Raw genomic sequence first — 24,925 nt, forward strand, 5'->3', positions numbered from 1 at the left:
ACCCATTTTGAGCACACTGTTGTGCAATACGCAGGCTTTTTGCAAGTCATTTCCCCTGGCATAATCTGTTTTTGCATGTCACCTTCACTAATACACACTTTCCCCAAACATACACATTTTTGGGTTGGAGAACAGCATCACAAAATTAGGAGAAGTGCGAATTTTGAAACATTTCAGTTCAGTTACTAGTTTGGGAGCTGTGAATTAGGTGGGAACCAAAATCTCACTCCCCCCTCCCTACTGGCACTGGCAGCTGAGTGGTGATGGGGAAACAACAGATCTTTAAAGAGCCAGCGTGCTGTAGCAGTTAGAGTGTTGGACTAGGACCTGGCAGAGCAGGGTTCAAATCCCCGCTCGGCTGTGAAAGTCACAAACCTCTCAAGTCTAACCCACCTTGCAGGGTTCTTGTGAGGATAAAGTGGGGAAGAAAAAAACCACATGTGCCCCCTTGAGCTCCTTGGGGGAAGGCGGGATATAAACATGATGAAGAAATACTAATATTTCAAACACTAATTTTAACAGCAACTCCAACGCTCACTGTTGTGGGTCCTGTTCAGTGTCGATAACACACAGTGATCTGAGTTACACGGGCAATCTAGGTGCTGAAATGTGGGCAGCATCCTGAGCTCAGTGATCTTGATCTTAGGGTTGTGGATTCGAGCCCCACGTTGGGCAAAAGATTCCTGCATTGTGAAGGGGGTTGGACTAGATGATCCTTGTGGTCCCTTCAATAAAGGAAGGTTTTCTTAGACAGTGAGAGCTGAGAGATTGAGAAGGGTTTCAAGTGATGGAGACAAGCATCAACGATGAACCTTTTGGGGGTTCCTCATTTCACATACCTTCATGGACGCTTTCAGTTCAGAAGCATCATACTGAGGCGGTGTTTTCAGCAGACCCAGGATAGTAGTCTCCAGGTGCCCAGACAGAGCAGACTTCAGAGCTGCAGAGAGCTCCTAAAGACAGGAAAGAGGGTGACAAAGTTAGTACCTATTTCAGATTTCTGGGTGCTTGCTCCTCTGAGTGACTGAAGTCTTTAAATCTGTTGTTTTTCCCTACTGATTCGCAGGGGAGACATAGTGGTCTTTTGGAAGTGATCAAAATCTTTCTATTTAAAGGTAAATGACAACCCAATACCTTGTTATATTCTACCATCCAAGAAGGTAAACAAGTTTTGTGTAAAAAAAAAAGCAAGAGAACATGTAATTTTGAGCACACAAACTAAATTCACACTCATAAACCTAGTAGGAAAGTGTTCATTCAGCATGCAATGGACAGATTTAAAAGAGACAAGATTCTGTGGGGGGGCAAAGACGATTTAAGTGGTGGGACATTTCCCTCTCTTTTCTCTCTCTCATAAAATGTAGATCCCCAGCCTTCAAAACAAACAGGACCACCTTCCTGATCCCAAAGAACATTAACTGACTTGCCATTTGCAATGTCGTGAAGAAAACCCAGTGGAAACATTTCTTCCCCAGGAAACTCATCCAGGAAAAGTAATCTCCTATCCATTTCCTTTCCCTCTACTCCTGACTCATATTTTTCCACTGAGGAATTGGATGGTTGCCTGTTGCCACTGTCTCTCAGAATCCTTTGGCATTTAGGCACTCTGGCTTAATTGGAGGTTTGGCTCCAATTGCAGAAAGCCAGGATGGAACACGAGAGACCAGCTAACAACTGTGAAAGTGGAAATGATCATCTTCTAAATGTAGCTGAAACCAAGTTCTCCCATGCAAGCCCTACAGTAGCCACAAGCCATGACAGCTGTAGGCTCTCCAGTACCGGAGGCAGTAGCCACTGGATACCAGTCCCCACAGGGCAACATTGGGAGGGAGGTGCTTGTGGGCTTCCTGTGGGCATCAGGTTAATCGTTGCAGGAACAGAAGGATAGAGCAGACTGGCCTCTTGGTCTGATCCAGCAGCCAGGCTCTTCTTATGAGCTACAGAGTCAGGACACAGCAGTTCTTGGAAAGATTGCACTAACGCCACTATTTTAGTGATATCTTCTGTGGGGCTCAGTTCTGTGTGACAACACACCAAACCACGTTTAAAAGAAAGCTCAAATTCTATCTACTTTTATTCACTGGACAGTATTCTTAAGCCGCTTTTCTGGGCAAGCTCATCCAAATTGTGGCTGATAGAATTCATTGCTACAAGGTATGGTGATGGCCGCTGGCTCAGAGGTCCTTAAAAGGGGATCTGACAAGTTGATGGGAGAAGGAGAGGTCTACCTCTCGCAGTATAGTGTAGCTTTTGGCCTCCTTCAGTACCTTCTTAGTTCTCCTCTGGTAAGCGAAGGCGATGTCCTGGCGCTGCTCATTGCTGCGGTTGGTCAGGATGTTGACAATTGTCACTTCATCCACACCTGCATAGGGAGAGAGAAGGGAGAGAAAACAGGTCGTTGGCAAGAGGTCTGGATGTTGTAGTTTCTGCAAAGATTTAAAAGGCAAACCCGGGGCCAGCTGGGTTTTCAAAAACAGTGTCCCAATCCTCAAAACTTTCAGAAGATTACAAAAAAAGCACAACAATGCACATTGATTGATTTGCAATATTTATAGCCCACTCTTCACTGAACATTTTCTTCTTTTTGCATTTTAAAAAAAATCATTTTATAATGTGTATAAAACAGGGAGAACAGTTATAATAACAGATGGAAATGAGATACAAGTTATTTACATTTTTTACATTTATTTTTGTTTCACAAAATTTATATACCACTTGAAAGTAATAAAACTTTAAGGCTGTTTGCACTTTATCTCTAAAGCTCAGACAGCACATATAAAAGTTCTCCAATCTTTTTCTTTAATCCTCAGATTGACCCTGTGTGGTTGATTAGTTTTGAGAAAAAAGCAGCTGGCCCAAGCTTACCCAATGAGCTTTGTGGCTGAGCAGAGATTTGAACTTGGGTCTCCATAGTCTAAGACACTAACCACTGTGCCACACTGTCTTCAAAGAGCATTCCACTAGATGCTGGCTGGGACAAACATTTCACTTTTTCACTTTTGCTTTTTATTTATGTACTTAAGCCTAGATTGGGATTGGTTTGGTTTTGTAACATTAAATTTGTGCTTTGTTTGCTAAATTGTTGGTTTTTATTATTTTGAATTTACTGACACGTTCTGTATTTTGTATATTTGTATTTCTAGTGTTCTCTGTTCTAATGATTTGAATGGCTGCTATAAGCCATTTTGAGCACAGCTCCTTTTGGGAAAGCGGCATATAAGCAAACTCAGTCAATCAATGGGAACTGTAGTGGGAGGATACAAGGTTAGCAACTTGCTTCAGGCAAATTGTCCACGGACCATATCATGTCCACGTTATGTACATCCCCTAGCACGCACCACGGACACTTTACCTAATGTTCCAGATACAGAGGTGACCCTCCCTTGAGGCAAGGTGAGAGGAGAGTGCCATTAAAGGTGGCCCAGTGGGAAACATCGCTGTACAGTGGTACCTTGGTTTAAGAGCAGCTTAGTTTATGAACAACCTGGATTAAGAACGCTGCAAACCCAGAAGTAGGTGTTTTGGTTTGTGAACTTTGCCTTGGAAGCAGAACATGTTCCGCTTCCTGTTGAGTGTAAGTTGAGTCCCCCACCTTGGTTTAAGAATGCTTTGGTTTAAGGACGGTCTTCCAGAACAGATTAAGTTCATAAACCAGGGTACTACTGTATTGCAAAAGCAAAAAAAGGAAACCACCTCAGTCTTCCTAAATTGCTGCTTCCACTGTCGAGGTCTAGAAAACTTTTTTTTTAAGCCAAAAATATCCCTGCACTCTACAGAAAGCCTACTAGCATGCAGTTTGGTGGCTCCCATTCATTTCACAGGGTCTTATGTCAAATGTTAACTCGTGAAGGAAGGATGTTATTTAGGCTTCGCTGCTTGTGGCGGCAAAATATCTTGGGCCAGGCTTTACTGATGTGCTGGCATTTCCTGGTGTTGGATTTCAGTCCATGCGGGGCTGTGGCCAGGAGATGCTCACAGGATCCGCCCGTTCTTGCAGGGACATTTCACACAAATGGCAGAATATGAATCATTGAAGAAAAAGATGACTCACTGAGCATTTGAGGGATGCAGTAGAAATAAGCATGAGAGACACAAAGTGATGACTAATACTGGATTTCAGCCAGAGCAACCCTTTGTAGGGTGGGTTCAGCCAGCCACAAACTCTCAGCCTAACCTCCTGAGAAGGCTGTTGTGCATGGAGAACAACTGCCACCCAGTTAAAGAAACCTGAGCTGATAAATCAACTAAAACTCATAGGGTCATTAGCTCAATTACATTTAAATAGGAGGGTTAAAAAACAACAATTCAATAACCTCTGTTTTTAGTTTACTCATATATGAGCCATAGCAGGTGCTGCTTCAAAAGAGGCCTCCCTCCTGGGCAAGATAAAAAGAGGAAGCCTCTGGGCACCTGAAGCTTCCATGAGTGCTTGTATTAAAAGTATTTTATATGTTTACTCCCCAGTTTAAACTGGGGGCATTTTTGAAAGTCAATGGAGGTGGTGGTTTTTATTGATCAAATGCTGATGCCTTAGAAAACGGAAGTACCCACATACGCTGCTACAAAGAGACAGATTGGAATGGACCACAAAAGATGATCTCTAAGTGAATACACCATCACATGGCAAACTAACACAGTTTAGATACCACCCTTCATCCAATTCCAGGGAAATGAGCAATAAAATAATAAATTTATGCAAGGCAACAATAAAAATTAAAACAGACAACAATTAAAAAACTTTACGCAGGTTAAAGCTTAGACAATTTTAACTGCCCAGGGAAATTTCAGTAAAAAAATAATAATGCTTGAGCCTGCCATCTAAAGGATAGGATGCAACTGAATCCCTCCTCATGTTCTACTGCTGGTCATCAAGTGTAGTTAGATGTTTGTGTGCACAGAAAACTCTTCACTGCCCCATTGTATATCTATACAGATCCTCTCATTCATTCATGGACCTGCATCATGCTGGGCCCTTTTTCCAGTTTCAACCATGTCCAAACCACAGACAGGGAGACCCAGCTTAGGACTGACAAAAAGCAGTAAGGAGGAGAGCAGGTGGACAGGAAAAGTCACTCTCCCCAAGGAAGAATGCAGAACTGTGCCACTTCCAAAGTCTGCAGAGACAGTGGAACAGGCTGTGTTCATTCTTCTGGCTTATGTGGAGCAGGAGGTGAGGGTTGGAAAAATCCCTTTGCATTTCAGGGTAAGAGGATATCAGAAGCAGGATGCTGACTCATAGCTGCTGAGACAGGGGAGGGGCAGTGAGCTGTTCAGTGAAGAATGGAGCTCAGAGTTCTTCTTTTTCAGTCTTAAGGGAAGGAGGGAGTTCTTAATCTCCTGTTGCAGTGCTCTGATTAATCTGGCAAACAGAAAAGACACTTTGGTCCACTGGCTAACAGATGTGCCTTGCTTTGCTACTCTGTGGCTTCAGGGTAAGAAGAGTCCTACTAGATCAGGCCAAGATCAGCATCGTGATCTTACAGTGGGAAACCCACAATAGGATTCAAGCACAAAGGCACTCTTGCCTCCCTGTGGCTTCCAGAGATTGGTATTTGGATGCACTGCTTTCTCCAACTGTGGCGGCAGAGCACAGCCATGCGGTTAGTAACTAGTGAGAATTACTGCGCAGGCCCACAGCCAAACAGAAGGCATGAAGCTGGCCTGCAAAGGGGAAGTTCCAAAGTGGAGAGCTCCTGCAACTGTGAGCTGTAGCATCCTTCCAGGACACCGGTGTGAGATGAGCTACTAGCCAACCTCCTGTAAAGTGATGGTTTGCCCCTCCCCTCCTCCTCCTCCAGTGCCGCCTTCAGGAGGAGCTGCTCCAGCAGGGAGGAACAGAACCTCGCCTTTGTGGCTTTGTGGCTGCTTGCGTGGCCATTTATCTTTTATATCAAATGGTTCACATGCAAAAGGGCACACATAGGGGCATGCCACAGCAAACGCCATGATCTAACAAAAAAAGAACAACAAGGGAGGTTTGTAGACTTTCTCCTCTTTCACTAAAAAATATAATGAACCTGAAGCAAGGAGTAGGAGAAGAAAAAAAGATAAAGATTAGGGCTGTGGGATCCAAAGAGTATTTTTCCTCCCCCACCACACTGAGGGCCAGAAGCATGTTCTTTATTTTTAAAAACGAAATTTCAGGCATCTCAGAGTGCTTGACAGATGCATGGTACATACAAAGCCCCAGAGCAAAAACAGCAGGTGTGCTCTCTTTGATTTACTCCATCAACACTTCTCTCTCTCCAATTTTTCAAAGTTAATAAGCAATAATAATAAAGTAATGCTTGACGGTGGCAAGTCAAGGACATGGCAGCTGCCAATGGAGGACAAAGGGTCTCCCCTGCCCGGCCCTACCTTTGGTCTTGATTGCGGTTTCGAGGGCTGCAGCATCGCGATCCGCATCAAAGTTCCCGTATGCCTTGACTGTGGCGTAGGCGCTTGGAGGGAGAGCATGCTGTGGGAGAGAAGAGGAGAGGGGGGAATGACCTTCCAAACTGGCTCCATTAAATCAGCAGCTCTGTTCTTGCAAGAGGAAAGCCTGCCTAACGTCCATGGGGGAAATGGCACCGTCTTCTCACCTGACGGGGCTACTTTCTTATCTCACAGAACAGACCCAATGCATAAAACAAAGACAGGACCAGAGGCCTTCCTGGACTCCAACTCCCATCAGCCCCAGAAAGCAGATGGCGGTGGTGATAGGAGTCAGTCTCCTCATCCCTGATGTATAAGAACTTTGCCTGTGAGCTGTCTTATGGGTCTTATGAGTTGTTTCATTCACATTCCCTGGAAAAAACTTGTTCTCATTGGTGTTGGCAGAGAAGGAACATTTAAATAAAAATATATGTTTTAATTATCAATACCAGGATATTGTCCTTGAGTACTGTGATAGTCTCATGTGCAGCTTAAAGGTAACTGAATTCCAAATAGTTGTTATCTGTGGGCCACTTTTTTAAAAAAATCAGAAAGCTGTGTACAAATGCATGCAATAAATAAATTCTGCTTCTTTAAAAGTCAAAAACAGAAATGGTGCAATGAGGCCAGCAAGACCTGCAAGAGGTGAGCCATGTTCTTTTCCACTTGCTTCACTGCCAGGAATGGCACAAAATATGAGGTATTGCAACACAAAAATAGGAAACTGCCATCACCCCAAGATCCCTGAGGGGAGGGAGGGGAGGTTCCTTTCTTTTTGTTAGCTTTGCTCCAGGGAAAAAGCACCTGTGAGTATTGCAGCTAAAAGGGCCAATGATCAAACGGGGCGGAAGGACAGCGGGGTTGTTCTTGTTCTTATTAGGTTATTATTTTGTGCTTTTATGTTGTGAACCACCAAGAACTACGGATGAAGGACAGTATACACATTCAATAAATAAATAAATAGCTAGCTAGCAACCTCCAAACACAGAACTGCCACCCATAATTCCTCCTCTCCAGCAAGGCTTGTGAAACAGGTTATTCAAGCACAGCCTTTAAAAATGTAAGACTCCAGGGGGAGGGTGTAAACACTCCCCCCCCCCTTTTTTTTTTTTACTGAACTACCACCTCTTGGCTATTCCCACCTCTCTCAGCCAAGGTGGAAGCTGGCCTTTTGCTGGCCTATGTGCACCATAGACAGATTTTCCAGAAGATTCTGCTCCTTTCTGATGCCAAGAAAAGCAGCGAGTGGAAAAGTTTAATTGCACCATGGAGAAGCTGACACCACTCAGAATAAAAGCACATTCTTTTGCTGGCTTATCATCGAACACGTCTGGGATGGGTTTCGTAGCTCAGCCGTGGAGCAGATGCCTGGCCTGCAGAAGGGCCTCAACTCAATCTGTTCCCCCTACAGTTTAAGGGATCCGGTAGCTGCACACCCACCGGCAGGCAGGTCCCACTGGAATAACAGATCTGGTGTGACTCACCTAGGAGACTGCCTGAGGACATTTCTTTAAAGAGCATTTCCCAAACCTCTGAACACCAAAGCACCCCCACCTCTTTCTCCCGCCCTGAGTTAGAAGCAGTGGTGCACACTCTTGCAGCTCAAAAGGTTTATTCTGTGCAAGTGTAAAAATCAACAACTTTCGAAAGAGCCTGTTCTCAGTCCAGGGGAATGTCTGCATTTCTGAGCACATGGCACTGCCCGCTGAGAACATGGAAGCCACTGGTCCACTTCCCCCGGCGTACACCTCCAGAGGGGACTTTCACAACACTTGCTGCCTGAGAGATGCACGGCTTGAACTTTTGAGTGCCATTCAAAAGAGGCATTCCCCAATAAATACACCACATGCACACAGATGTGTTTGAAGTCGGGATGGGCCGGGGGAAGCGGGGGGAGTAAATGGAGCAATACTTACATCTCCCTCAAGGGTGAGCTTGGATAGGATTTCGTGGACCGTTGACATCTTGAGAGAAGGCTGGAAGAAAGTAAGAAGACTTCAAGTCAATCTGCTTAAGCATAGAGGCACTGAGGCCGAGTCCACACTTTACCTTTAAGGCACATTCAAAGGCCATTCTTTCTCACATAGGATTCTGGGCACTGTAGTTTGTTAATGGTTTCTAAGAACTGCAATTCTGTGAGGGGAAACTACAGTGCCCAGAATTCTTTGAGGGAAAGAATGTGGTTCAGGTGTGTTTTAAAGGCATAGTGGGCATGCGGCTGCAACATTTCAACAGGGTGTCAGGCTGCAAAAGAAAACATGTTTTAGAAAGCAGTGAAGGAAGGATATTTGTAACATCACCCTAATCTTCTTTAAATACCTTTCAATTCCCCAAAAATCCCAGCAAAGAATGTCAATGGGAAATTTCCTCCCATTTGCAAGATTTTCATGCTCTTTATTTCATTTAAATTCGCCAACCAGGTGCTTTCCACATGTATTGGATGATCTACACCCAAACCACCACATCACCAACACCCGACTGCAGCACAGAAGAAACTGTCAAGTCCTCCTTTCTTGCACACTGCAATACCTCCATTTATTAGGGTTTGAAATGTGTGCAGAGGAGGATGACCAAGATAAGCTACCTGGAAACCAAGCCTTAGGAGGAAATGTTGAGGGAGTTGGGGGTGTTTAGCCTGGAGAAGACTGAGAGGGGATCTGATAGCCATCTTCTAATATCTCAAAGGCTGGAAGATGCAGCAAGCTTGTTTTCTGCTGCTCCAGAGAGCAGGAACCTGAACCAATGGATTCAAATGCCAAGAAAGGAGATTCCGACTAAACCATAGGAAGAACTTTCTGACGTAAGAGCTGTTCTATAGTGGAAAAGACTACCTTGGAAGGTGGTGGACTCTCCTTCATGGGGGTTATTAAACAGAAGCTGGATGGCCGTCTGACCAGATTATTTAGCTGTGATTCCAGTGTTGTAGGAGTTGGGACTCATTCCAACTCTACAATCTACGATTAGGGAGCCCAACTGGGGCTACAGTTGCCATTTAAAAAATTTTATTTTCTAGAATTGCCCATTAAATAAGAATATGTATTTTATCAAAATCACAATTCATTTGCTGCTCCTGCAAGTGGGTGGCCTCCTCCTGAGGAGATGCAGAGAGAGCCCTGACATACAAGAAGGGTGGGATCTTCTGAATGAAACTGAATGCTTAGAAACAGGAAAGGCAAAGTGGATCATATATTTTCTTTTATTCTGGTAAGTTAAGGCTAGTTGCATAAATGGCTTTCAGGCTGTGAAGTATGAATTAAACGGTGAAAGGGCTGTCATGCAGGGATTAACGTCAGAACGCCATTAAGGCTTTTTACAAATAAATTAAGTGCTCCCAACCAAGGGCACAGCTAACAAAGCTGGCAAAGAGAAGAAGGCAGCTTGAGGGTGTGGCAGCGAGTGAAACGTGGGAAGGAGTCCTGGCCAAGGAACAGGCTTGGCCAATGCCCAAACTCACAGGCTCCTGGTTCCGCTCCTCTCTCGCCCATCCTGAAGCCCCATGAAAGAAAAAGGAGCTCCGGGCTTTCAAAGAGAAGAAAAGGGGGCAAAGCAACGGAATGCCAATCACATCCTGAAGGGGCAGTGACCCAGGTTCAGAGGACCCCTGGCCATCTCCCAGGGTCCTCCAGAGGTTCTGGACTGCAGCTCCCATTGACCTCGGCCAGCATAAATAGGGACCATCTACAGCTGCCCTTAGCCATTTGCTTCTTAGAACTTGAGCAATGCAGCAGCCTCAGTGTCAAAATGTGTATTTGGTTTGAAGTCCCAGGCTAAGCCTAGTCAAGGAGAAAAACGAAACAAAACCATCTCTACCTAACTGCCGAGATATAGGCTTCTCCACTCACATGACATAAAAAAAAAAATATCAGATGCCAAAATACCAAAACTGATCTTAAGGAAGTTTCCAAAAATTTCCAGCAGTTAAATGACACACAGAAACACATTCCAGGTTAAAACTGGAAACACACTCCTGCCCCAAGGAGCTTGACTATTGGAAACAACAGGGCTAAGGACCCCATCTCTTATGGTTCAGCACTGTCTGGGTTTGTGTGCCTTCGGTGGATGGAGTCCAGCCGAGAGCAGCATATTACACAGAGATGCAACAAGAATCCTCCTCCAACGAGTAATTCCACTCTAACTTTGCATCAGGAGTGACTGGGTAATTTAAATTTCCCCTGACACAGAGCCTTGCTCTCTCCCCTGCAAGTGATGGCCAATAACAGGAAATACTGTGGAAGTGCCTCATAAAGGCATTCTTTTTTATTCATACTTTAGACTCATAGCAATATTTACGGTAATTCAATTTACTTATTGCAGTAAAGTAGTAGGTCTCTCATAGCACTCTTCTGGAATTACTGCACTAATTGCAATATTTCAGGTTTACAGTAGCCACTTTGGGGGCTGTCAACAGGTAGACTCAACAGGAAACAAAACTTTAGAACCTTTGTTAGTATTAGAACCTAGACTACAAATGAGTAGCAGGCAGGCAGGTAGGCAGGCAGGGCAGAAAAGCATTTGTGGACTAGTAACTTGAAGATTTGGAAGAGTCTTTAAAAAACACACAAAAAAAGACAAAAAACCCAGAAGTACAAAGGCTGGCAACTTGAAATAACAAAGGTGTTGAAAAGGCCAAAGCAGCTAGTCAGGGGGAAAATGTGTTGATTTTAACCTGCTTTCTTCTCTTCCAACAAGTTTTTTTTTAACTCCCTGTATCTTCAATGCCTTTGCAAGCCAAATAAGCTCTGTTGGGCTGGGAGGAGCTCAAAAATCTGGGAAGGAGGGGCAGCTGTTGTAGAAAAGGTGTTGCTGAGAAGAATTCAAGCCCCACCATTGCATTCCTGGAAATCAGGCATGAGAACAGAACTCCCAAATTCCTTAGGTTAGACAAATATTTCAGCTGCCAAACAGCATCTGACAATGGTACACTGTGTGCAGCAGCTGTGCTCACTTTTCAAATATACTGAGGACAGGCTGTGTGTGTGTGTGTGTGTGTGTGAGAGAGAGAGAGAGAGAGAGAGAGAATGAATCTGTTGTGTGACCCTATGAAGGTGCAACAGTTACAGCAGGGTGTGTGGGTGTGTTTGTGTGGGTGTAGGTGGACAATAGGCAGCTTCCTTCCTGGTAGAAACACACAGCCATGAAAGTGAGTGGCGCTGAACAGGTCATCCAGTCCACCCCATGGTTTCCCCAACCACCACCATATCCCCACCCTCAGAACAACCTAGAAGAGCTGATCTAATTCCAAGTCCCTGAAGCAATAAGGCAAGGGAAACACAGCAATCTCCAAAATCTCAGGCCTCCGAATTTTGCAACACCGTTCTCCAAGCAAAACATGTAATTCTCAGCCCCCTAACAAACTATAACTCCCAGGGTTCTTTGGGGAACGTAATGTAATTTATATGTGCATTGGATGTGCTTTAAATGCATGCCCCAACCAATAAAAAAAAAACTTTTAAGGCTGAAGACATTCCCGTTAATCCAGGCATTTGGGTTACAGAGCAGACTGCTGCTGGGTTGTGGTCCCATCAATATTTTAATCTCACCCATTTTATTGCCGTCTTGTGACTCTACGATACTCTTTGTACTGTATTATTGCTTTAATGTTCTGTTCCCATTAAGTGCTCCAGAATGGAAAAAGGGTGTGGCTTTAAAGGAATTCAAATAAATAGTTGTGCTTCCAAGGCCTATTGGGATCCACCTTCCTCTGACTCTCCCCAATCTCCTTTAAAAAACCCCTAATACAGAGCCCCCACCCCACCCCCAGCTATGGTGTCCTGATACATTTGATACCCCCACTGTTTCACTCATTAATCAAAGCTTATCAAGCTGTAAGGTACCATTCATATATTTAGTGCAATTTTTCTAGAAAAAGAGGTGCTGGAACGCACCAGGAATGCCTCCCTCGTTCTCTAATAATGGCAATGGCGCCCACCTGGGAGATGCCAGAACTGAGTTCTGCCAAATTCCGACTGAAAAAAAGCCCTGCATATATTTATTGCATCTGCATCCCACCCAGGGGCATCTTACCCATAGAGGCTATTGGCATGGGGCACCAGGGCGCCAAGTTCTGGAGGGCGCCAGGAAAGAGGCAGAGGCTGGACACAGCACCTCCCAGCATTAGCTCGCTGCCCTCACCCGCCTCCACCATGCCACGCCAAAGCAGCGCTGCGCCCAGAGCCTCCGTCTGCTGTGTCCACCACGGCACAAAGTGGCCAGCTGAGCTGGGAGGCGCCGTATCCAGCCTCCACCTCTTCCCCTCCAGAGGAGCTGCCCTCCAGCCGCTGCCTGCCTCCTCCAGCCCCGCCCAACCTCCCTTAAAAAACCCTGGAAAACGGGGGGGGGGGGGCACAGGGAGCTTTGCACCATGGTGCCGGATATGCTTAAGACGGCCCTGATTCCATCTTTTTCTTCAAGGAGCTCAAGGTGGCCCACATGGCCCTCCCCCCCTTTGGCATTTTATCCTCACAACAATCCTTTGAGGTAGGATCAGGTTTAGAGGCAGGTGAACTTCATGGCAAAGTCCAGATTGGAACCCAGGTCTCTCCCAGGTCCTAATCCAACACTCTAACCCATATCCTCCAACATTTCTCTGATGAAAATAGGGATGTCCTATTCCATCACCATCATTTTATTATTTCTACCCCACCCATTTGACTGGGTTGCCCCAGCCACTCTGCGAGGCTTCCAACATATATAAAAACATAATAAAACATTAAAGAAACTTCCCTCTACAGGACTGCCTTCAGATGCCTTCTAAAGATGGTATAGTTAATTATCTCCTTGGCTCGGCAGTCACAAAACCCCATCCCCTCCAACATTTTTCCAATGAAAATAGGGATGTCCTAAGGAAAAGTGGGACATTCCGAGATCAAATCAGAAACCGGGATGGCATCTGTAAATCTGGGACTGTCCCTGGAAAATAAGGACACCTGGAGTGTCTGCTAACTGCTGCACCACACTGGCACACACAGAGAGACACACTTAAACTTACACCATTTTAATAATAATAATTATTATTAAGGAAATGCCAGTGTCTGCCCTAGCCCAGCAGTTACACCAAGAGTTGAAAGTCGTTGCAATAAAAATAGCCTCGGCCAGAGCACCAACTGATTTTTAAAAGAGCTTCAGTTACAAAACTGAATGAAAACCACAGCCAAGCAGGCTTGTTGAGACAAGGCAGAAAAAGGCGGGGCAGAGGGAGAACCGAGTCCGGTGATTCAGCCGACACGCCCTTGGAATGTCGGCTGAGTTGCCACATAACCCTGTAGTAAACGGAGGCCAATCAGAGAAAAGTTATTGCAGCCCAGTCATTGGGGGGGGGGAGGGGGAGGAGGAAGATGGGAATTCTGCAAAGATGAGTTTGTTAAAAGATAAATGAGGTCACAGATCTTGAACTGCGTGGCTAGGCTGTGAACTGTGGACTGCCAACTACACAGGATCTGGGAGCTGCTGCAGACTCTTGCATTTTTCAACTGCGGCAGGAAGCCTCTAGTCCTCATGAGTGCAGTGAAGAGTTGGAAATGCACAAACCACTAGGGAAGGGGTGGGAAACGCCCCTCTCCAATCATCCTCGACTGCTGGTCAGGCTGGGGGGGAGCAATGGAGAGATACAGGCTCTTTACGCCTGCCTGCACTAGAGACTTGGAAAACACAGACACAAGAAAGACCCGACACCAGAGTTCCCAAGGTGTTTGCAAACATCAGACTATGAAATGCCTTCCCTCCTCCGCTGTAGCCCTGAGTCCCCATCTGAGCATATACATCAATTCCCGCAATCTCCTCTGCCCAGTAAGTAACTGAGGCTATAATTCTGTCACAGCTTGCACTGCCTAGACTTTAGCAACAAAAATTAAGGGTCTAGCTTAGCATGGAAACCCAGCCAAAACTGCGTACACCTAACATTTGTGCAAAATTGCCCAGAACTCAATTGATTCTAACTGAATAGCCTAAAGTGTACAATTTAGTCCAATTGCAAAAAATTATTGCTTTTTCTTAAGCACAGAACGGTTCACCCTTCAAGAGGGCTGTGCCTGATACAGGTATTAGGGACAGTGGTCTGCCACGTACCCTGAGGTTTACCCTGTCACATCCATCAACAGCTCAGAAATGGGAAACACAAAGAGCACAGAGTGTTTGCTCTTTCTTATTATAGAAGGAACACAAGCTCTCATTCGACACAGAGCTTTAAACCAAGATTGCAAGCCTACAGGGAAATTGACACAAATCAGTTTTCAACCAAATGATGTACTGTACCAAAATCTAAGTGCAGCAGAAGGCATAGCATCCATTCGGTGGTATTGAAAGAAGCAGTGGCGGCTGATGCTGGCAGGGAGGAAGGGGCAGCCCCACGGGTGGGGGAGCAAGAGCCAATGGCAGACAGGCAAACCCATCCTTCCCCCTGCTGAGTTCCAAGGGGGGTAACACAGAGACGAAGGAGGGGGAGGCAGCTGACAGGCCATGCCACCCCCTGGACTGGTTGTAAGCAAGGAGGTCGGCAGTTGGGGGCTGGCGGAGGGCTAATCATAGCCCAGCCTCCCCTGGAACCACGTTTTCCCAGAGGAGACCCTGAGAAGTACTCTGGCCACACCATCCGTTTAAAGCAGTATGACACCACTTTAAACACTCATGGCTTCCCCCAAAGGGCGGAGAGTTTTTAGGAGACCCCTATTCCCCTCAGAGAGTTACAATTCTCAGAGTTCCCTGGGAAGAGAGATCGACTGTTAAGCCACTCTGTACTGTAGCTCTGAGAGGGGAATGGTCTGACAACTCTCAGAACCCTTAACGCACTGCAGCTCCCGGAATTCTTTGGGGTGGGGAAGCCATGACTGTTTGAAGTTGGGATCATAGTGCTTTAAATGAATTGTATGAAAGTTGCCAAAGCTGGATACACCACTTGGCTCCTAATGGAAGAAGGAACTCAAGGCTGTGTTGTTTAGCCCAGTGTGATGAAGAGTAAGATACATCTGCATCCCATGGGGCAGAATGAGAATCGGGGGGGGGGGCAGCCACCAAGGCCCCGGGGCCTTCATTATCCCACTCCAAGGATGCCATGTGAAACTTAGAGCTACTTAATTCCAGAAAATTCACCATAACCCTTAAAGCTCAAACCATACCAGAGGCATAATCACCACGCCCTTTCTGTTTCTCCTTGATTTTTTAAAATGTGTGTTAATAGGTAAAATTATTATTTCAAGGCGGCATCACAGCTGGACATGGATTCAAGTTCAGATCTACACATGCTCAAAACTTGACCAGAGCATGCCGGAATAGCCTGGTGTCTTTCAAGCAGACGAGGAACAGGGGCAGCACAGAATAAGCTGCCTGCCCCAGTGGAAGCCATATAGTTTAATTCACAAAGGAGAACTCTCCGGAGAATCCTTAGAAGGAACTTTCAAAAGAATGCAAGGAGAGCCTGCAGGATCAGGCCAATGGCCCATATGGTCCCCATCCTGTTCTCACAGTGGGCAGCTAGATGCCTGGGGGGCACCTGCAAGCAGGGTCTGTGCACAAGAGCATTCTCCCCTCCTGTGGCTTCCAGCAGCTGGGATTCAGAAGCCAACACTGCAGGCACGGCAGAGCCATTGATAGCCTTCTCCTACATGAATCTGTCCAGTCCTTTAAAAAAGCCATCCAAGTTGGATTGCTTTGCAAGAGGCACCTTCTCCTGGCTCAGGTGCCAACATAATACATGCTCTGAATTTTTAAAGAACTCAATGTCTTAGTGTGGCACCACCTACACTTTGGAACTCCCTGCCAATTGATGTCAGGCAGGGACCTTCACAGTACCCATTTTGGTGCCTGCTAAAAACAGTATTGTGTAGTCAAGCCTACCCTAGATGTTTAGAAAGCTGATATAAATTTTTATCTGTTTTTAGCTTACTGTTATTTTAACTTTTGAAAAGTCATAAATTATTGTTGTTAATCCTTCTTAAATGTAAAGGTAAAGCGACCCCTGACCATTAGGTCCAGTCGTGACTGACTCTGGGGTTGCGGCACTCATCTCGCTTTATTGGCCGAGGGAGCCGGCGTTTGTCCACAGACAGCTTCTGGATCATGTGGCCAGCAGGACTAAACCGCTTCTGGTGAACCAGAGCAGCACACGGAAACGCTGTTTACCTTCCCGCCGGAGCGGTACCTATTTATCTACTTGCACTTTGTGCTTTCAGACTGCTAGGTTGGCAGGAGCAGGGACAGAACAACGGGAGCTCACCCCGTCGCGGGGATTTGAACCGCCGACCTTCTGATCGGCAAGCCCTAGGCTCTGTGGTTTAACCCACAGTGACACCCGCGCTTCTTCTTTTCTATCTTTTTTGGAAACCACTTTGGGTTTTAACAATTGAGTGGTGTTTAAATCTTATGAAATAAGTAAGTAACCAATCAATTGACTAAACATTGCCACCCTTTTTTTAAAAAAGCCCCAATCCTCTCTCTGTCTTGCGTTTGGCACCTTCCTTCTGCCCCAGCCAAGTCCTTGAAGCAGCCTTCGGAGTGTTCTCTGGACGCACAGATCAAGTCCAAGAAAAGGGGAGAGAGAGGAGCTCCTGGCAACTGTTCACTAGGCATGGCCAGGGCCATTGTGCTAGCCTGAAAGGGAGTGGCCCCTCTGGGGATGGCAAAAAAACAGAAAAACAAAAAGCAAGGTGTTGCTCAAGTTTCAGAAGTCTTCAGAATGAGAGCATGGAAACCCTGAGCTTGTGTGAGCCACGTCTCCAAGGAAGGCTGGGCGTGGCCATGGAGGAATGTGGGGCTGCAAGGAGGAGAGGGAGGCACAGAGCTGCCCCAAAGGACGCACCCAAGAGGTCTACACAGTGAGAAGGCGAGAGGCCTTCTCTAAACCAAAACAGGATTGCTGAAAGCTTTCTCGTTTTGATAAGTATTTTGCAGGAAAAGGCAGGCAGTCACTGCTGCAAACGGAACCCACAAAGACAGCAAGCCAGAATGAGATCATGCCAAACTCTGCAGCAGAACTTAATTAAGTTCAAAGCAGGGAGGAGGCAGGAAGAGAAGCCAGCTCTCCTACTCAGTGTTTGAAAGCACTATTAAAAAAATGAACCTTTTTAATTTTTGCAGTGCTGGTTATTTAGCTGGAAGGAGAGGCAAGGCTGTGTTGCTGGGCTGTGCCAGCACCTACAGGTCAAGAGAGCTCTGCTCATGAGCCAGCCTGGGGTAGATTTCACCTCCCTCCCACCCGTATTTCACGTCAACTGTGGCTTGCAGCTTCACACAACTACACTGGTTGACGGTTTCTTCACGAAGGCATCCCACGGAATCAAAGGGTATACGCATCAGAAGGGAGCAACAGGAAACCCCTGGGCCAAATGTCAGTTGCCCAACTCTAGAGGCAAAGGGGAGAGAGAAAATTGCCACATTTCTCTCCCTGCAAGGAGAACAGGGTAGTATGCATGGTTTCGCCACACCCATTTCTATCTTAACCTACCAATGGTAAGAACTGTTTGGCAGTGGTAAAGACTGTGGTGGATTCTCCATTGTAGGTTTTTAAGCAGAGGCTGGACGGCCGTCTGTCATGGATGCTTTCGTCAAGACTCCTCCTTTGCAGGGGATTGGGTTCGATGACCCTTGGGGTCTCTATCATTCTATGATCAGGATCGCTATCGTTCTATGATCACCCTGCAAAGGAGGTTAAGCTGAGCCAGATTTGAACCAGCCTGACATCCTACCCTCTACACCAATATGTCTTTCTGGACCTGGAGGGAGGGAAGAGTCAGGGTCCCCAAAAACTCCAAAGATGTTGTTGTTAACTAGCAGTACATATACTGCGTGTCCTCCAGGTTGGGCCATAATTTGCATTAGCTCCAGCCAGATGGGAGCTGTGGTACGAAAAAGAGGGAACAATGTTGGGGGAGGCAGGTATATTGCAGCCCTCCTGGAGGGTGGCCAGTATCTGCTGGGTGCTGGCACCAGGAGTCCTGTGGCTCCTTTACAACCATCAGATTTACTGCAGCAGGAGTTTTAGTGGGCTGGACTCAAGCCTGCTTTGTCAGAAGCACATTCTAGAAGTCAGGAAACTGGGGAGAAATGCAGAAGCCATTTTCTACATTTATAAAACCCCATACTGTATATCTGTACAAGAGGAATGTTCCACTGCAGGCAAAACAAGCATTGATAAATACTTCAGAAATGCAGCTACTTTAAATCTTTTATTAATTTCTCTGAGCAACTGCAGAATTTTGGTTCACTGACTTAACTTTTGAATTGCACTGTGAGTCGCTTTGAATTGAATGGGGCTTCATCCCAGGTCAATAGAATTAGGACTGTGGCCTTAAAATTATTTACAAATATGCTTTTACTGTAACATGTTACAAAACAAAAACAACTGTCCCCCTTTTAGCTTCACAACAACCATGGAAAGTAGGTTCAGGTCGAGAGATAGTGAGCTATGTTCAGAAAACAAGCAAATGTCTGCAGGAGACAAATACACACACCCCGCAACCATTTCACAAGAAACTTGCAAAGATTATGCAATCATCCAGATGTTAGATTACTGTTGGGCCAGAGGTAGCAACTGGCTTTTGAAGATTTTTTTTGGGGGGGGGATAATTGGGGAGGTGTTGTGGGGGTTGTGGACTTCATTCAGGGGCAGCCTCCTCCTATTATTCAGGCACTGCAGTCATCCATAATTCCCCCAAACGGAGCACGCAGGACGGGTGTGGCCCTTTCTCAGTACATCTTTGCTTACTGCACAACTTGCTGCAACATGCCAAGCTCTGGCCTGTGGGGTGAGAAGAGCATATTTCACAGAATGACGTAACAGGAGAGCCGTTCGGGCAAGAAGGCGGACACACCCAAGGCTTGGACTGAAACTAATAGCCGAGAGCGGGAATCTCCACAGCCAGAAAGGCAAGCAGGGAAATTAACACAGCACCATCACGACCAGTTATTCTCCTCTCGGGATGGGCTCTGGAAGGGGCCGTTTGTAATCCAGTCCTTGCCCCCTGGGCTGCCCTTTGGGATTTGCTGGCAATGGGCCACTGGCAGAGAGGGCACCAAGGGGTGGGACCGTCTCCTACACAAGCCTTGGGGAAAGGGAGCCACGCATGGGGGGGGTGCCCACACACAAGGTGGAAACTTTTAAAGGAAAGCTCTCAAGCCTGAATACTCAATCCTTGCCTCCTGGAGTTGGAGGGCCAAAAAGAGGGGTGGTGAATAAATGAACACACCATTATTGCAGCACGACAACCCAGAAAAGAAAGCGTCTCTCTTTCAGCTGTCCCCAAAGCATGCAAGGCTACAGCTCACACAGAAGGCTTAAAGCCTGGTCTAACCATTCAGAAGCTTTATTATTAATAGCATTTTCAACCGGCCCCTCATTCCAAAGGTCCCCAAGTTATCCATATTGCAAATCTCATCTCCTGGGTGTCTTTGGATGCTGCCTCACCAGCTAGAGCAAGAGAGCTGGACTAGATGACCCTCAGGGTCCCTTCCACCTCGACCATTCTGGGACTCTAAAGCACCAAGGAGGGACAGAAGCAGAGACTCCACACACAGGACCCAACTCTGCTTGGGGGAGTCTACAGGCCAGGTGCTGGGCACCCAAGACTGGGGAGCGAGGATGCAGAAAAGGGCTGAGAATGCAGCCAGGTATGTGAATTAGCAAAATTCAAAATCAAATGCATTGCAAGAGATGAGTAAGTGGAAAGACAACACTAGAAAATGTTTGTCACATTCTGCTAGTTTGCATTTCACCCCAGCAGAATGAAAATTTATTTTTCCCCCTTTTCTATATTTTTAAGGAGCCTCTTGGCACTCTGAACAGCCGAGAAACCTTTTCCATTTTGCATTTCTGCTTTGACAGTTGGGTGTCCCTGCACACTTCACGCCCCTGCGACTCTGGCTCCCAATTATAGAGTTACCAGGACACCTCGAAAGTTCTTGAGCTTTTTTCAGGAAGGCGACTGACTTGCCTAAGATCCAGGACAAAGAAGCGCCACCTTCCGGGAATTCCCCCTCCCCGGACGTCAATTATGCTTTTGAAATCCCGTTGATGTCCGGAAAAATCAAGACGCATGGCATCCCTACAAGTCAGGATTGGTAGGACGTCAGCCTAAACGCCCGATCCCATGGAGACTTTCTCCGAAGCGCACCGAGGGCCACTCCCAGCCGTCGCAGCCCTCCTCCGAAGTCAGCCCCGCCGCTTTCAACGGCGGCCCCAATCCTCCCCGAGCTCCTTTGCAGGGCAAACCTTTGCCCACCAGACACACGCAGCCCCCCCCCCCCCGATAAAGGAGAGGCTGAGTCGAGCGCGCTTACGCGAGAGTAAGTCCCACTGAACTCAACGGGACTGACTTCTCATGGAAGCGCACCAAGGCAGTGCAATTCTCCCGCTGCCTCACTTCGGAGTCAATCCAGATCAATCCAGATTCAATCTCGATCACTTCGGAGTCAATCCAGGTGGAGCCGCTCCGGATGGAGCGCCCCCGGAGACTTACCGAGCAGGCGGCGGCGGCTGCAGACTCCGAGTCCGGCTGAGCACGGGCGAGAGGCGGGCGGGGTGGGGTTTTTGTAGCAGCCGCGGGTCCCGCGCGTCTCCGGCCGCGGCAGGCGCCGCCCTCCAGAGCCGAGCCAGCCGGCCCGCCCCGCCCCGCCCGGCCCGCCGCCGCCTCTGACTCAGCCTCGGGAAGGGAAGCGGGGAGGGAGGGCCCGAGGCCCCCGGCCCGGCTTGAAACAGCTTCCCTCCGCCCCATAAATGTTTCAGAGTTTTAAAAAAACAATTACTATTTTTGACATTATTAAGAACCCCAAAGTGCAACATTTTAAATTGATTTTTAAATTATGGCAAAGGAAGGACACCCCGAGTGAAATCTCTCCGAGCCCACCCAGATGTAATGGTGATGCATGCTTTAATCTGTCTTCTGATTACTGTTGATATTTTGAATGTTTTAAATTATTGTTGGTATCATTTTTTGCAAAGTACTTGCTGTTGTTTTTTACACTCAAGAGGTGTATAAATCGCAACTTACAGCAAGGAAATGAAGATGGTTACAATGGCAGCTGTGCAAGCAATTATTGTCTCAAACTCATCAATTTACCTGCAAAAAAGCAGATGAAAGGCTAAGAGCACTGTTTCCACATATACTATTGATAATTCCAACAAATTAAAAGAAGCATAAACTCACTAGAGTAAACTCTGTCAAGATCCACACCTTGGTACAGGTAGGAGAGGCCACCTGGCCATGATGAACTTCATTGGTCAATGAAATAAAATCATACCATATTGCAAAAAAGATCTGTCAATTGTACTGCGTTCTCTAGCAGCTTTTAATTTATAGGATCTCCCCGCCCAGAGCCATTTGCCAGATTGGGAATACTAAAAATGCTGCACTTTTAGGTTGCTAATAATGTTTCAATCAAACAGTTTCCAAAATTTAGTCACAGATGCTCTTGCTGTTGTTAAAATCACAAACAAACCTTAAAGTTACAAAAAGAGAGGTATTTTCCAAATAAGTAGAAGTTGTATTTTCCATATAAGTAGAGGAAATGTAGGAAAATAAAGGCAGAGAAACACGCCTTGATTTAGCCAGGTTTTGTGATTGGGTGGGGGAAGAGAATTTTGTATCTCTAAATCTGGAGCGTAGGAAACGAAACCCACCAAACAGCGCGGAACTGCTCCAGATCTTCACTGCTCTTAGAAACACATGATTTGTATCTTCTCTGCAATAACCAGAGTCCACATAGCCCTGCCAAAGTGCAAGGTTCTTCCATTTCCAAGCTGGCACCGATCCTTCTACATACTCCTAGACCTGGGCTGGAGCATTGCTTAGGGGTCGTTGCTTTCGGGGTTGTAGCTGTTGATTTTTTGTATCTTTAGTTTGTATCTTATGATTTAGGTGGAAATTGTTCAGTTTGGTTGTGTACTTTTTGATGTTTATTACTACTTTTGAGCCTGGTTTTAACTTTGGAAAGGCGGCATACAAATAAAATGATTGATTGACTCTGAAGTTAGCTCTCTTCAGCCTCTCCAGAGGAGTCTTACTGCTTTAGAGTCCTCTCCTTCTTCACTCCAGATCAAGGGGCACTTGAATTTAAGGATGTGTGGGGCCTACTCCCAGGTCAGAAAGTGTGCATAGGATTGCCGGGGGATCCTAGGCACACTTTTGACTCAAAGGGAGACCTCATTGATCTCAGTGGAGATCAGGGAAGATGTGCTGCTTCCCTTGCAGAGAATTTGCTTGGCTCCTGGGAATAAAACTTCACTGAACTCAGTGGGGACACTCTCTTAATTTTCAGAAGCCTTATGTCTTCTCATCTTTGTAAAAAAGGAGGCCCAGGTACTCCTATCTTGATGGAAGTGCCGTGGATGTCCGCACAAAATGGCAGCAAAACCAAACAAGAGGGGCCAGAACTCTGTACTGTCAAAAAGCACATAGATGCAAACTATCTGAAGAAGTGTGCATGCACACGAAAGCTCATACCATGAACAAACTTAGTTGGTCCCCAAGGTACTACTAGACTATTTTTATTTATAGATGATAGATAGATGATAGATAGATAGATAGATAGATAGATAGATAGATAGATAAGCTGTGGAAGCAGTGATGGCCACCAACCAGGATGCCTTTGAACAAGGATTGGGCAAATTCATGAAGGAGAAGCTATCAACAGCTGCGAGCCAGGATGGTTGGAGGCAGGGGTGTTTCTGGATAGCAGTTGCTGAAACCACCGGCGGGGAGGGGAGGGGGCTCTTGTGCTCAGATCCTGCTTGAGGGTTTCTCACAGGCACCCGGCCAGCCGCTATGAGAACAGGGTGCTGGACTAGAAGGCCCCCGGCAGACTCTTCTTGCCTTCTAAAAAAGAAAAATCCCTGCCAGTACTGACATACTACCAATTTGTGGGGTGGGGAGACTCGCTATACAGTGGTGCCTCGCAAGACGAAAAGAATCCGTTCCGCGAGTCTTTTCGTCTTGCGGTTTTTTCGTCTTCCGAAGCAAGCCCATAGGGAAATTCGTCTTGCGAAGCGCCTCTGAAAACGGAAAACCCTTTTGTCTTGCAGGTTTTCCGTCTTGCGAGGCATTCGTCTTGCGGGGCACCACTGTAGCTGTTTTCTTTCAAAACTTTTCAAAGCTTTTGTTTTAGGTATAATATTCTCCATCTCCAGAGGTATTGTTAGGGACATAAGGATGGGTGAAAACTTTGTCTAGGTTCCCATTTAGATGTGAACTTACCAAATTCAAACTTTCTGAAACAATAACTGAACCAAAACAACTCTCCTTCGAATTTAGCATTTCTCCAAATTTTGCAGTGCATTTCTCCAGACAAGGTATGTGTACAAAGATGCAATTCTAAGAGTCTGCCTTTCTTTCTTCTAGGAGCACTGTTATGGGGCAGACCAAGGGGGCTGTGCCCCAGACCTTTGCTTACCCCTTACCTTACTTTTTAAAACTCACATTATTTTTCCTCCCTAGCAACTGGACAGGTGACAAAGCGCAGGACTGGGGAAACCTCAGACACATATCATCTTCAGTTTCCCAGGAGCCCCTGACTTAGTTCTGTACAAGCAACAGTTCTTGCTGGCAGGCAGGACAGAGGACCATTGCAGTGTACCTGGGAGACCAGGGTTCAAATCCCAACACTGGGTGGCCCAGATGACCAGTGCCTGCCTCTCAGCTTAACCTACCTTAAAGGGTTCTTCTGGGGATTAAATGAGCTGGGGAGAGAACCATGTGTACCACCTGGAACTCCTTGGAGGGAAAAAGGTGGGACAGAATGCATGAAACAAATAAATAAAACCATCTGCACGTGGTGTCCTTCCTGGATCCAGAAAATCTGTTGGCAGACCCCAGTTCAGGGATTTGAGGGTTCCCAGCACACGTATGACATCTCAAGATGGGAGGAAGCCATGAGGCCCACCACAGCCGTAGGTAGGCCCCACAAGGCCCACTGCAGACCACAGAATATTGAGGGGGCCCGGCTCCCTCCCTGAAAATTTCAGGGGGCCCCTCAGCCCCTCCTAGATGGCGCCCCTGGTTCAGGGTAAGTCCCAACAGCAAGAGGTCACCCCACCCGCCCACTCTGAAAGTCACTGTAAATTTGCACCAATACATATAAATTAGCACATGCTAATTCTGTGCAAATGTGTGTCATAGAATCATAGAGTTGGAAGAGACCGCAAGGGCCATCGAGTCCAACCCGCTGCCAAGCAGGAAACACCATCAGAGCACTCCTGACATATGGTTGTCAAGCCTCTGCTTAAAGACCTCCAAAGAAGGAGACTCCACCACACTCCTTGGCAGCAAATTCCACTGTCGAACAGCTCTTACTGTCAGGAAGTTCTTCCTAATGTTTAGGTGGAATCTTCTTTCTTGTAGTTTGGATCCATTGCTCCGTGTCCGCTTTTCTGGAGCAGCAGAAAACAACCTTTCTCCCTCCTCTATGTGACATCCTTTTATATAGTTGAACATGGCTATCATATCACCCCTTAACCTCCTCTTCTCCAGGCTAAACATGCCCAGCTCCCTTAGCCGTTCCTCATAAGGCATCGTTTCCAGGCCTTTGACCA

The 24,925-nt window shown here is 46.5% G+C and overlaps 1 protein-coding gene across 3 annotated transcripts in view; it reads right to left on the bottom strand.

Moving 5' to 3' along the window:
* ANXA2 (annexin A2) overlaps window positions 1-20,980 on the bottom strand; it is a 32,031-nt gene extending 11,051 nt beyond the window's left edge. The window contains exons 1-5 of one of the 3 annotated variants that reach the window (XM_083412832.1): window positions 20,859-20,980; window positions 8,331-8,390; window positions 6,358-6,457; window positions 2,268-2,362; window positions 840-953 (exon numbers count right to left, since the gene is read on the bottom strand). In XM_083412832.1, the coding sequence (XP_083268958.1) occupies window positions 840-953; window positions 2,268-2,362; window positions 6,358-6,457; window positions 8,331-8,378 (357 nt within the window). In that variant the 5' untranslated portion in view covers window positions 8,379-8,390; window positions 20,859-20,980. Of the gene's footprint in view, window positions 1-839; window positions 954-2,228; window positions 2,363-6,357; window positions 6,458-8,330; window positions 8,391-20,679 lie in introns of all 3 variants that reach the window. The other 2 variants (XM_083412831.1, XM_083412833.1) reach the window with 2 other exon arrangements.
* Window positions 20,981-24,925: the final 3,945 nt, after the last annotated feature.

The sequence above is a fragment of the Podarcis tiliguerta genome (assembly GCF_965153285.1).
Source record: "Podarcis tiliguerta genome assembly, chromosome: 14".
In the NCBI taxonomy this organism is placed as follows: domain Eukaryota; kingdom Metazoa; phylum Chordata; class Lepidosauria; order Squamata; family Lacertidae; genus Podarcis; species Podarcis tiliguerta.